The 13,148-nt window shown below is 38.9% G+C and overlaps 1 protein-coding gene across 4 annotated transcripts in view; it reads left to right on the forward strand.

Moving 5' to 3' along the window:
• The window catches only part of Eps15 (epidermal growth factor receptor pathway substrate 15), a 118,901-nt gene that overhangs the window by 16,599 nt on the left and 89,154 nt on the right, over positions 1-13,148 (forward strand). For 3 of the 4 annotated variants that reach the window (XM_069987240.1, XM_069987243.1, XM_069987241.1), the window contains exon 2: positions 8,892-8,933. The exons of the other annotated variant lie outside the window; for it this stretch is intronic. In XM_069987240.1, coding sequence (XP_069843341.1) covers positions 8,892-8,933 — 42 coding nt within the window. The remainder of the gene's footprint in view (positions 1-8,891; positions 8,934-13,148) is intronic. 4 annotated transcript variants of the gene reach the window in all.

Consider the following 13,148-nt stretch of genomic DNA (forward strand, 5'->3'; position numbering starts at 1 on the left):
GGGACCAGGATCTTGATTTTTTTTTCCTTTTCCTTCTCCCCTCCTCCTTCCTCCCCCCTTCCCTCTTCCCCCTCTCTTCCCTCCTTACTTCCCTCCCTCCCTCCTTCCCTCCCTCCCTCCCTTCTTTCCTCTCTCCCTCCTTCCCTTCTTTCTTTTTCTCCTTTCCTTCCCTTCCCCCGTGTGTGTATGTGTGTGTGTGTGTGTGTGTGTGTGTGTGTGTGTACTGATACTAGGGCGTGTGTGTGTGTGTGTGTGTGTGTGTGTGTGTGTGTACACTGATACTAGGGCTTGAACTCAGGGCCTTGGTGCTGTCCTTGAGCTTTTTTCTCAAGGAGCTAGTGCTCCTCCACTTGATCCACAGCTCCACTTCTGTTTCTCTTTTCACCATTTTCTTATAAGAGATCTAACTGTAAAATGGTGTAAAAATTTAGATTCTCATCTTTGGGCCATTTTTCTTGGTCCTCAAGCAGATATTGGGACCAGGCTATGTATATTACAGTTTCTTTTGCATTATGGGGATCAAAGCTGAATTTCCCCCATGTAATCTGAGGAAAAGAAACAAGGAAAGGCTGTTATAGCCATTGTCTCTGATGGAGGGGATGTTCCAGAAGAAGGGTAGAATCCCTATTTCTAGCCTGGGTCTGGGGTTCTGGAGGGTTCAACTTAGGGGGTCCCCTTCATCTTTCAGAGGCTATGTCCCATTAAAGAAGGTCTACTCAGTTGAATACCTCAGCAGCCCCCCTAGCATCAAGGAGGAGATCATTTTTTCATTCCTAGCAAAGGAAAACATGATTCCATTGCCCCATGTAGGTCTTTGCCTACAGCCACTTGAACATGACTCGTTCTCTCCTCTGGCCCTGACTATGAAGGGAAAAATGGTCCATCCCCAAAGCAAGACTTAGTGGGGAGAATTGCTAGTAAAGAGAGTTTAAGCAAACTTTATAGATTACTATTGGGTGGAAAAAATCCAAGAAGTCAGGATTGAGAATCAGCTTATAATCAGTCACATGCCATTTAAAGTTTTTAGGTCCAGGACCATAACTGAGTTGACGGAATGGGTACTATAGAATGGCTGGAACAGGATTTCTCTTTTTGACCCCCTTTCTCCTTGTCTATCCCAGCCTGTGTTGTCCTCCCTCAGATGGCCAGTCTGGGAAAAAAGACAAAGATTTCTCCATGGCTAACAGAGATTTAGAGCCAGAAAGTTCCAAAATTAAATGTTTTTCATACTTGGTGAGATTCAGTTCCTGGCTTGGGATTGCCAGTTTCTGCCACTAAAGGGTGGATGAGGGCTTTCTTCAACTTCCCAGTTTCCACACAAAAAGGATAGGTACTTGAGAAAGCACTTCAATGTGCCTTGCAAAAGAAGAGTCTCATAGAAAGAGTCTCATAGAAAGTTTTAGAAAGTTTTTATTTTTTAACAACAAAGTTAAAGTAGGGCAAAATGGAAAATAGAGAAACATTTCCTGTTCCTCACATTTCTCTGATTTTAAAAGACAACAAGATTGAAAAGAATTTGAGTGGCTTCTTTGAAGGAAGAAAATCTATGCCATTATTCCTTTCACTACTGACTGTATCTGTCTATACAAGGTTTTTCTGTCTGAATTGCCTTCTTCCATTTCACATTGGTCTTCAACCTAGTCTTTTCTTGGGAAGTTGCAAATAGTGATTCAGAGAAGTTTCATTGGCTTTTATCCCATTGTCCTGACTGTATCATTTTATATAACTGTAATATAATAGCAAACCCAGGGAAATGACAGTACATTACACAGACCCTATTCAAACTTGTATAGACAAAGTTCTGTGCCGCTAAAGTTTGAATGTTTCCTTCAAAACTCATATTGAGGGTTGGGAAGGTGACTCAGTGATAGAGAGCTTACCTTGCATGCATGAGGCCCTGGGTTTGATTCCTCAGCTCCACATAAGCAGAAAATGCTAGAAGTAGTGCTGTGGCTCAAGTGGTAGAGTGCTAGTCTTGGGCTGAAGTGCTTAGGGACAGTGCCCAGGCCCAGGGTTCAGGCTCCAGGACTGAGAAAAAAAAAATTACAAAAACAAAAACTCATATTGAAATTAATTGCTACTAGTTTGACAGGTTTGGTACTGAGAGGTGGGACTTTTTAGACATAATTAAGACGATGAGACTATGCCCTCATGAGTGAGTTAGTACTGTTATATCCCCAAATGAGCTCTTGCCATGTAAGCCCCACTACCATATTATAACAGCTAGAAGGATTTTTCCAGATGTTGTCTCATTGATGTTGGACTTCCCAAGCCTTTTAGAACTGTGAAAAATTTCTTTATAAACTACCCAGATTATAGTATTCTTTTATAGCAACAGAAAACAGAATATAACATATACATACAAAACACTAAAAGTGGCTGGGAAGGTGGCTCAGTGGTAGAGTGCTTGCTTTGAATGCATGAGGCCCTGGGTTCGATTCCTCAGTACCACATAAGCAGAAAAAGCCGGAAGTGGCTTACGTGGTAGAGCACTAGCCTTGAGCTGAAGAGCTGAGGGATAACCCAAGCCCAGAGTTCAGGCCCTACGACGGGCAAAAAAAAAAAAAACCCAAAAAACAAAAAGCTACACTAGAAGTGTTTTAGATATGAATTATTTTAGATTTTGAAATCTTTCATATGCATAATGGGATCAGGAATAGGAATCAAGTCTACACATGAAATTATGTTCCATGTATATCTTTTATACCTAGTCTAAAGATAATTTTCTGCAATATTTTTAATGTGCCAGAATTTTGACTTTTGACTAATTAAATGAGGTAAGGTATAGTTTGTTTTTTTTTTTAACTGTGGTGTGGTTGGTGCTAAAAGTTTGAATGTGGACATTTTGGATTTCAAATTTTTGGATTAGGGATGCTCAACTTGTATAATTTTATCATGTGGATTCATGTTATCACAACCACAGAGTAAAGTTGAAAAAACTGTTCTATTACAAAGATCCTTATATCAGTTTCCTTCTCAACTTTATTAATTTACTTTTTATATTATATGACATGGGTTATCTGAAAAAAGATTGACAATATGTTTTAGGGCTATCATTTTGACTTTTTCACATTGTTCATTGTTCTGGGACTGTTTATATAGGACTATACCATTTAAAATTCAAGTTCATGTGTATACTGTACAATCTTAAAACTCCCAAAGTCAGGAAATCCAACATCTGCCCCCCATATAACCTTCCCAAAACATGATATTAAAGCAATTATTAACATTAATAACCTGCGAATTTCTCTAGTGAGAGATTCCTTTTTGTTAACTGATATATTTTGGTGTTAGATTTCCTTATATGTTAACTTTTGTTAGATTATGCTACACTAAGAAACACCTCTGACAATAAGAAAGGCTTATTGCTCATGTTATACATTACCTGGGACTTAGTTATGGTTATGATCTGCAGTTTTTTATCTGGATCCAGACTGGAGGAGCAATCTCTATTTGTGGTATACTATTCTTTTGACACAGAAAAAGAATAAGAGCTGGCAGAAGCATACAATAATTCTTAAAGCTTTTTACTTTCTCATAGTCACATGGTGGAGTCACACTGGTGGCCTTAGAGCGAGGCTTGTAGGTTATTTTTTTTTCAGAATATATAGTAATATGTAGTAGTTTACACTTTAGAAGGAATTTTTCTTATGCTTATGAGTATTTAATTTGATTACAACTTGTAATGGATTGCTTTTCATTTACAACAAAATTTTCAAAGGTCAGTTTTGATTTTGGTAACTATAATTTAAGCTTTCCTTTAGAAATTTAGATGTTAAAATTTTGTATATAGATCAGGTTTTTGCATTTTTATAGTTTTTCCCCAAAGGAAAATAGCTTTATTGTTTTGTTATGAAAATACCAGATTACTCAAAGACTGCAAATATCATTTATAATTCCCTTATCAAAGATAATCAGTGGTCACTTTAGCCATGCCTTTCATTTTTTTCCTCCATTCATTCTGTTATTTAAGTGATCACATTTATCATTCAGCAATAACCACAACAAATGCCAATTTTACTGAGACCTCAAAAACATTCCTTGGTCTTGCTTGATAAGTAACTTGGCAATTTGGATGGCTTTTTCCATTCTCACTTAGCTGTATCACGTTAGTCTAGTAAACAGCACAGGGTGTACTTTAGAACACTTTAGTAAACTAATACCTTCTTGTGAGTGTTTATGAAGTAGTCAATGAATTTACAATGTGATGATCAATAAGGCACCATTTGGAACTTAGGATTTCTTACCATATATGAATTTTTTTCTACATACTAAAAATTCAGCTAAAATATACTCTTTGTCACCAAGGAAACATTTTATTTTCTTGCTCTGGCAGAGTATGTATACCCTAAAAGTAGGTGACTATATATGATTTTTTACTCAAGCAGAGATATTTTTGAGGAAAGAGTAAAAGAGGGCTGTAAACATTTCAAATACTACACACTGTGTGTGTGTAAAAGGGGGGAGAGGGTGGGGAGAGAGATTTCTGGGGCTTGAATGCAGGGCCCGGTCACTGTCCCTGAGCTTTTTTGTTCAAGGTTAGCATTGTGCTACTTGAGCCACAGCTTTACTTCTGGCTTTTTGGTAGTTAATTGGAGATAAGAATATCTCGGGCTTTGCTGCCCAGTCTGGCTTCAAGCTGTGATCCTCAGATTACAGCTTCCTGAGCAGCTCGGATTATAAGCATGAGCCACTGTGCCTGGCCATGAAATAGTACACTTTCTGAAATATTCCTTTATATAATTTTTATTGTATTGGTAGGTCAGTAAAATACTTCTGTTAGGTTTTTTTCAAAAACAAAAATATTTTAAGTTGTCCAACATAGGAGGCTGAGTGATTTGAAGCAGAAAAGTCTTCAAGACTTCATCTCCAAAATAACTAGCAAAAAGCTATAATGGATGTGTCGCTCAAATGGTAAAGCAACACAACTGAGCAAGCAATCTGGCAGGCCTAGGTCAAACACTGTACACATTCTCTCTCTCTCTCTCTCTCTCTCTCTCTCTCTCTCTCTCTCTCTCTCTCTCATACACAGCCTGGTGGCTCCTAACTACTGAGGAGGCTGAAATCTGAGTAGTTGAAATCTGAGTATCATGGTTCAAAGCCAGCCTGGGTAGAAAAGTCCATGAGACTTATCTACAATAAACTACTCAGAAAAAGCTGGTAGTAGCTCTGTGGCTCAAGTGATTAGAGGGCTGGCCTTGACCACAAAGAGGCTCAGGGACAGCGCCCAGGCTCTGAATTCAAGCCCCAGGACTCCCCCCCCCCCAAAAAAAAAAAAACCCCAACAAACATTTTGTTCATTTTAACAAAACGAAGTTTCTATATTTGTATTGGTTAAATGTTAACCTGCTTATTTTTGGTAATAACCATGTTTTTTTTTATTTTATCAGTTTCTTAGCCAGCTGTGTCTCTAGTATTGTGTCTTTAATATTGTATATTTTCCAATATAGTTTTAGTACAAAACCAGTAAAACTATTACACAGTTAGTTTTACTTGTGCAAATTTTTCATAAATATCTTCATTGTTTTTTAGTTTGCATTTTCTACTTTGTGATTGTCAACTTTTACAATTGACATATCTGTCCTAAGTAGCTGTTATTCTTCCTAATTTCCCTTTGCCCCTCAACACCCTGCCCTTTGTTTTGTTTTTACATTCCTAAGGGAAATCATTACTCTAGTGTCATAGTGTACATATTTATTCCCCTTCTTTTGCCCTCTTCACCCTTCCCATTTATTTCCTGCCCCACAAGTCCCTCTTTTATATTTGTCTCTTATTTGTTTGTTTGTTTTTGTGGTACTGAGATTTTGAACTCAGGGCTTGGGATTTGCCAGGCAGGCTCTAATTTGAGCAACACCTCCAGCTCCTTTCCTTTTTATTTGATGGTACTTGGTTTGAACTCAGTGCTTTACCACCTGCTTTGAGCCCTCCATTTGTCAATTCTTGCTCTCAGTTCCTGAACTTTTAGAGTACTATTCACAACGTTGTTTTGTATCCGTGTGTGTGTGTGTGTGTGTGTGTGTGTGTGTGTGTGTGTGTGTGTGTGTGTGTGTGTGTGTGTGTGTGTGTGTGTGTGTGTGTGTGTGTGTGTGTGTGTGTGTGTGTGTGTGTGTGTGTGTGTGTGTGTGTGTGTGTGTGTGTGTGTTTTCCTCTTCAGGTTTTACATTGAGGGCTTTGATCTACTTTGAATTGATTTTTTGTACAGAATTAGAGGCAGGGATCTAATTTCAGTTTTTACATGTAGCTATTCAGTTTTTCCAACACCATTTGTTGAAGAGGCTGTCATCTCTGATATATGATTTGGCATTTTAGTTAAAAATCTAATGGCTGTAACTGTGTGGGCTTATTTCTGGGTCTTCTATTGCATTGGTATATATGTGTTATTTTTCTGTTTTAGTTACTACTAGCCCTGTAGTATAATTTAAGTCTAGTGTTGTGATACCTCCAACATTGCTCTTTTGCTCAAGATTGCTCTGGCTGTTCTTCATCTTGTGCTTCCATATGAAGCTCAGGTTTGATTTTTCTATTTCTGTAAAAAAATGAGGTTGAAACTTTGGTGGGGATTACTTGGATCTGTAGATTGCTTTTGGTAGTATAGCTACTTTTCACAATATTATTAGCCTGGTACATCTTTCAGGTCACTATACTTGCTGCTGTACTGGCTGGCCCACCAAATAGTGGGAGTACAGTTGGCAGATGCTCCTTCCTATAAATTATAACACCGTAAATAATTAGCGGTCTGTACTTTCTTGTGTCTAAGGATACTTTTCAGTGAGTTTTCTACATTTACTTAAGCATTACTGAGTAGAGGTATACTAAACCTATATCCTAGTTTATTTTAATGTATATTAGAGTAATGATTAATTACAGTTCTCTTTTTGTGTGTAACTGGGGTTTGAATTCAGGGCTTTGAGGCTTTTGCTAGATAGGCACTCTACCATTTAAGTCGTGTTTCCAGCCCTGTTTATTCTTGTCATTGAGATAGAATCTCATTTTTCCCCCAGGCAGCCTGGATTGTTCCTCCTATTTACACTTCCTGCCATAGTTGGGATGGCAGACTTACACCACCATACTCACCTTTTTAATGTTGAGGTGGAGATTTCTCAACTTTTCTGCCTGGCTGTCCTGGAATTACAGTCTTCCATTTCCATACAGCTGAGATGATAGGCATGAACCGCCATATCTAGCTATTGGTTGAGATGGAGTCTCACGAACTTCACTTGTCTGGGCTTGCCTCAAACAGTGATCCTCCTAATCTCTGCTTCCTGAGTATTAGATATTACAGGCATGAGCCACCATCACTTGATTTATAATTAAAGTATGACAGTTGGTAACATGAATGAAATGGTGGGACACCAGATTGCAATCAAGACTTTTCTGGTGAAGCAAGGACATAATGTGAAGCAGCATGGAGGCTTGTAGTAGGAAAGACTAGAATTTAGATCCTCACTGCCATCTAAAGCCTGAACAAGTAACCTCTCTGGAACTAGATATATTACTCAAGATTTTCTGGAGAAACAGAAACAACAGGTTATGTGTGTGTAGATGTACACGTACATTGCAGTCTCAAATCTTCATGTTTATGTATATGTGTATATAATGTGTGTATTTCTGACTGTGCCTTCTATCATCCACTTAAATCTTGTTAAATTTATTTTACAAATATTTCTTCAAATTATACCTTTCCTTTGCCCTGATAGTGTTTGTATCTTTAGCTGCAATGTTTAAGATTATTTCCTAAGTAGTAATTACCTCAGAATAAAAACTGATACCAAGATAATAACTCTTGAATTTGCCCCCTTTTTTATCCTCATTTTCTTTACTTTAACCATGATAGGTGAGACCTTTCATAAATTGTCTCCTGTAAAACATCACTAACAAAGCACTGGTTCAGAAGTTTTATTTGTTTTAGATAAAGTCTTGCTGTGTAGCTCAACTGGCTTTGCTATCACAGTCCTCCTGCTTCAGCCTCCTGAGTGCTGGGAATATAGGCATGGGCTTGCCTATAAAGGTATGTAGTTCTGTAGTAGAGCACTTGCCTACCATGCATGAGACCCTCTGTGCTGGACTTCTTGTTACTTACAGTGGTAATTGCATGCCTTGAACATGCTGTTGTCTCTGTAAAATCACTCTCTGTATCCCTCCATATTCATTTAATTATTTAATATTTATTTGTAATGCTAGGGATACACTGAGGGCCTCATACATGATAGGCAAGTACTCTACCATTGAACTATATACTCAGCCTTCAGTTGATTATTTTGCTAAAGTGGTTTTTGAATTGAATTCATAGATACCTGGGGCACTTGAGTAGAGAGGATAAATGCTTTTAATTGTTTTTTTTGTTTGTTTGTTTTTTTGGGTCTGGTCGTGGGGCCTGAACTCTGGGCCTGAGCGCTGTCCCTCAGCTCTTCAGCTCAAGGCTAGCGTTCTACCACTTGAGTCACAGCACCACTTCGGGTTTTTTTGTTTTTTTGTTTTTTTTTTTTGCTTATGTGGTGCTGAGGAATCGAACCCAGGGCCTCAAGCATGCAGGGTAAGCGCTCTACCACTGAGCCACCTTCCCAGCCCCTTTTAATTGGTTTTAACAAAAGCATTTCCTTCCTAATTTGTTGTATGTATGTTTGGTTTTTGGGTGGGATTTTACATGAGATAAAGTTCTGAAATAAAAAATAATTTTAAGATTCTTGTTTTGATTCTGTCTTCTGATTCTTTGTAATCCATGTGACTTTATTCTTTCCCTTGCTTTCCATCCAAGAAACAAAAGTAGCCTTTTTAAAATAGAGGATATTTTATCCTGTTCATCTTTATTTCTGAAATATCTTTTGACTGAATGCTAAATCTGTTATTAGTATTATTGAAAAGAACATAATTACTATTATTATTTATTGTAGTTATCAAGTGGGAATCCTGTATATGAAAAATACTATAGACAGGTAAGATTTTCATTGTTATTCTAGATTGAACATAAAATAAACTTCCAATTGTTGATTATATGCATGTAGATTACCAACTGGCTAATTAAATTTGATGTATCTTTAACTTTTTGTTTTGACCCCCAATGTTGAGTACTTAATGCTGTTTTGTTTTGTTTTTTGTACTCAGGCAGGCCTTGAGCTGGAGCTTACAGTCCGCCTGAGACTGTAGTACTGGGATTATAGACATGCACTGTAGGAAAGAAAATTAAGATGATTCAATTATCTTAAATATGTATGTTAAAAATCTATACAAGGAAATAAAAGTGTAGCTCAAGTTACTACTTGAGCACCAGCTTTGAGCAAAAAAGCCACGTGAGAGGGCTGGGAAAGTGGCTCAGTGATAGAGTGCTTGCCTTGCATGCATGAGGCCCTTGGTTTGATTCCTCAGCACCACATAAGCAGAAAAAGCTAGAAGTGGCACTGTGGCTCAACTGGTAGAGCGCTAGCCTTACCTGAAGAGCTGAGGGACAGCTCCCAGGCCCAGAGTTCAGGCCCCAAGGCTGACCAAAAAAAAAAGCCAAGTGAGAGCTTAAACCCCTGAATCACACACACACACACACACACACACACACACACACACACACACACGCACGCACGCACGCATGTACACACACACACCCTGTACAACATTAGATATATTTATTTAGCTATAAATATCCAAATTAGGTTATAAGCCAAAAGTAAATTACTTTTACGTTTTTGTTTGTTTGTTTTTGGGGTTTTTTTGTTTTTTGTTTTGGCCAGTCCTAGGGCTTGAACTCAGGGGCTAGGCACTGTCCTTGAGCTTCTTTTGTTCAAGGCTAGCACTCTACCACTTGAGCCACAGCACCACTTCTGCTTTTTCTGGGGAATCAAACCCAGGGCTTCCTGCATGCTAGGCAAGCACTTTACCACTAAGCCTCATTCCCAGCCCTTTCATGTTATTTTTATTTATTTATTTATTTATTTATTTAGGTCCAGTCATGGGGCCTGAACTCTGGGCCTGGGCGCTGTCCCTCAGCTCTTCAGCTCAAGGCTAGCACTCTACCACTTGAGCCACAACACCACTTCCGGCTTTTTTTTTTCTGCTTATGTGGTGCTGAGGAATCGAACCTAGGGCCTCAAACATGCAAGGCAAGCTTGCTCTACCACTGAGCCATCTTCCCAGCCCCTGCTGTTATTATTTTTTTTAAATATAATTTTTACAAACTGAAAACCATGGCTTTCATATAAATCTAAATGAACATAGGGGCCGAGGTAGAACACAAGGCTCTGGATTCAATTCCCAGTACCATAAAAGCTAACAAAGCATGTCAAAGATTTTATTTAATTTATTAATTACTTGGTAAACCATTCAAATATAAGAATAAGAATATGATTTACAGATGTTCATACTCAGGCAAAATTCATTTGCATTGGTAAAGATGGATTCATTTGCAAAGCTAATAATTTTCTATAATTAAACCTCTATCTTGGGGGGTCCGGTCGTGGAGCCTGAACTCTGGGCCTGGGCGCTGTCCCTCAGCTCTTCAGCTCAAGGCTAGCGCTCTACCACTTGAGCCACAGCACCACCTCTGGCTTTTTTCTTTTTGCTTATGTGGTGCTGAGGAATCGAACCCAGGGCCTCATGCATGCAAGGCAAGTGCTCTACCACTGAGCCACTAAACCTCTATCTTTAAAGTTTAAGATAGTCTAATCTGTAGAAAGTTAAATGACACGGTAAACTACATGTCAGGTAGTATAGACGATCTCATTTGCCCATTTCCAAGTAGTAAATAATTTTCCCCAAAAGCCTTCTTACCTACTGAGCATGAACACAGAGAAGGCTAGTTACATATTTGGCATGGATGTCTGCATAGTTGTAGCAAAGGACAGTGAGATGTAGACCTCCTTGATTTTGACTTGCAAATCTAGAGCTGTCTACTATTCAGCCATTTAGAAAGCCAGAAAATTAGTTTGTGCATGAAAACTTTTATAATTAGATTGTACTAAGTGGAGATTGAACAAATAAATCTCTTTATTTTTAATTTTTTACTTTTTGCTAGTCCTGGACCTTGAATTCTGGGACTGGGATTGGGTGCTGTCCTTTTGCTCAAGGCTAGCACTCTACCACTTGAGCTACAGCACCACTTCTAGTTTTTCCCCTGTGATAAAGAGTCTCCCAGACTTTCCTGCCTCAGCTGACTTCGATCTGTGATCCTCAGATCTCAGCCTCTTGAGTAGGTAGTATTACAGGCATGAGCCACCAGTGCCTAACTCTTTGCTTACTTTTAAAGAGCCGGTTGCTCAAGCTGACTTCAGAATCTTCAACCTTATAAGTAGCTATGACAGGTGAACATTATCACACCCAACTTGATTTTGTGTGTGTGTATGTGCATGCTAGTCCTGGTACTTCAGTTCAGGGCTTGGGTGCTATCCTGTTGTACAAGGCTAGAGCTCTACCACTTGAGCTCTACTTCTGGCTTTTTTGGTTTAATTGGAGATAAGACTCTCATGGACTTTCCTGTCTGGGCTGGCATTGAACTGTGATCCTCAGATCTCAGTTTCCTGATTAGCTATGATTACAGGCATGAGCCACCAGCACCCAGCTGATTGTGCTTTTTAAAGTATGTATTCTTTTTTGTTCTTCTACTTTGATGACAAGATCAGTTTTTATCAATTTTCTTTCCAGTATATATAAATTTATCAGTTTTCACTAGCAGTACATATAAATTACAGCGACTTTGTCTCATCTTGAGGTTTTCCAGATATACTAAATTTCCTAGCTTGTTGATAAGCAACCTTATTCTATTACATATGAGGCTGGACCTTTATAAACCAGATAGTAAGCCATTTTTTTTTTGAGAGTGAGTTTTGGCTCCACATAAAGTTGAGCTTTTTCTCCCCCTCCTCTTTTTTTTTTTTTTTTTGTGGGTCATGGGGCTTGAACTCTGGGCCTGGGGCTTGAACTCTGGGCCTGGGCACTGTCCCTCAGCTCTTCAGCTCAAGGCTGGTGCTCTACCACTGGAACCACAGTACCACTTCCGGTTTTCTGGTGGTTAATTGGAGATAAGAGGCTCACAGAATTTCTTGCCCGGGCTGGCTTTGAACCATGATCCTCAGATCTCAACCTCCTGAGTAGTTAGGATTACAGGTGTGAGCCACCTGTACCCCACTTCCCCCTCCTCTTTTTCTTCCTCCTCTTTTCCCCCTTTTCCCCCTCCTTCTCTTCCTGTCTCTTACCCCATATGCTGTCACTCTGTTTTTACACATAGCTAGTGCTGTGTCACTTGTGCCATACCTTCTACTTCCCATTTTACTGGTTATTTGGGGATAACAGATTTGTCTGTCCGGGCTGGCTTTGATCTCAGCCTCAGATCTCTACCTAGGATTATTAACGTAAGCTACCAGTGCTGGTTAAAATTTATGTTGAGTAAGTTATTTTATCTAATAAAAGAGAATTGCTCTTAGACACAGACTTGTTTTGCATACTTGATGCATCTAAATTATTGCTGAGTCTTTGTGATTATATTGCTATAAAAAGTAAGGAAGCCAGGCACAAGTGGCTCACCTCTGTAATCCTAGCTACTCAGGAGGCTGAGACTGAGGATCATGGCTGAAAGTCAGCCCAGCCTGTTGGACTATTTCCTATTAACCATCAAAAAATTGGAAGTGAAGGTATGACTCAAGTGGTAAAGAACCAGCTCAGAGTGAAGTGCAAGCAACAACGCTTAAGCCCTGAGTTCAAGCCCCAGTACTAGCATATTTTTTTTAAAGTAGGGCTTGTTTTTATATTCTTATAGACCAATGAGAATCAGATACCATTGAAAACTATTTCATTTAGTTGACAAAAGCAGATTCTACTAAAATGAGGGTTGAGATAGCCAAGGAAGAAAAAAAAAGTGGAGCTTTGTCACATACCTATTAGAAAGTGTAAAACATTATATTTGGTGCAGTGTCACATGCCTGTAATCCCAGCACTCTGGTGGCATCATGATTTTGAGGCCAGCCTGGACTACATAGCAAGACACTATCTCAGAACAAAAAAGTGACAGAGGGGATGGGAGGAGATGAAGGAAAGAAAGAATGAATAAATGAATGAATTAAAACATTAAAAATAATATGATGAGGAACCATGGCATACATCTGTAGGTAGTCAGCTACTTGGGTTTCTGAGGCAGGAGAACCACTTGAGGTTAGAAGTTCAGGGCTAGC

Source organism: Dipodomys merriami, unplaced genomic scaffold, assembly GCF_024711535.1.
Source record: "Dipodomys merriami isolate MVZ:Mamm:240054 unplaced genomic scaffold, mDipMer1.0.p SCAF_34, whole genome shotgun sequence".
Taxonomy (NCBI): Eukaryota; Metazoa; Chordata; class Mammalia; order Rodentia; family Heteromyidae; genus Dipodomys; species Dipodomys merriami.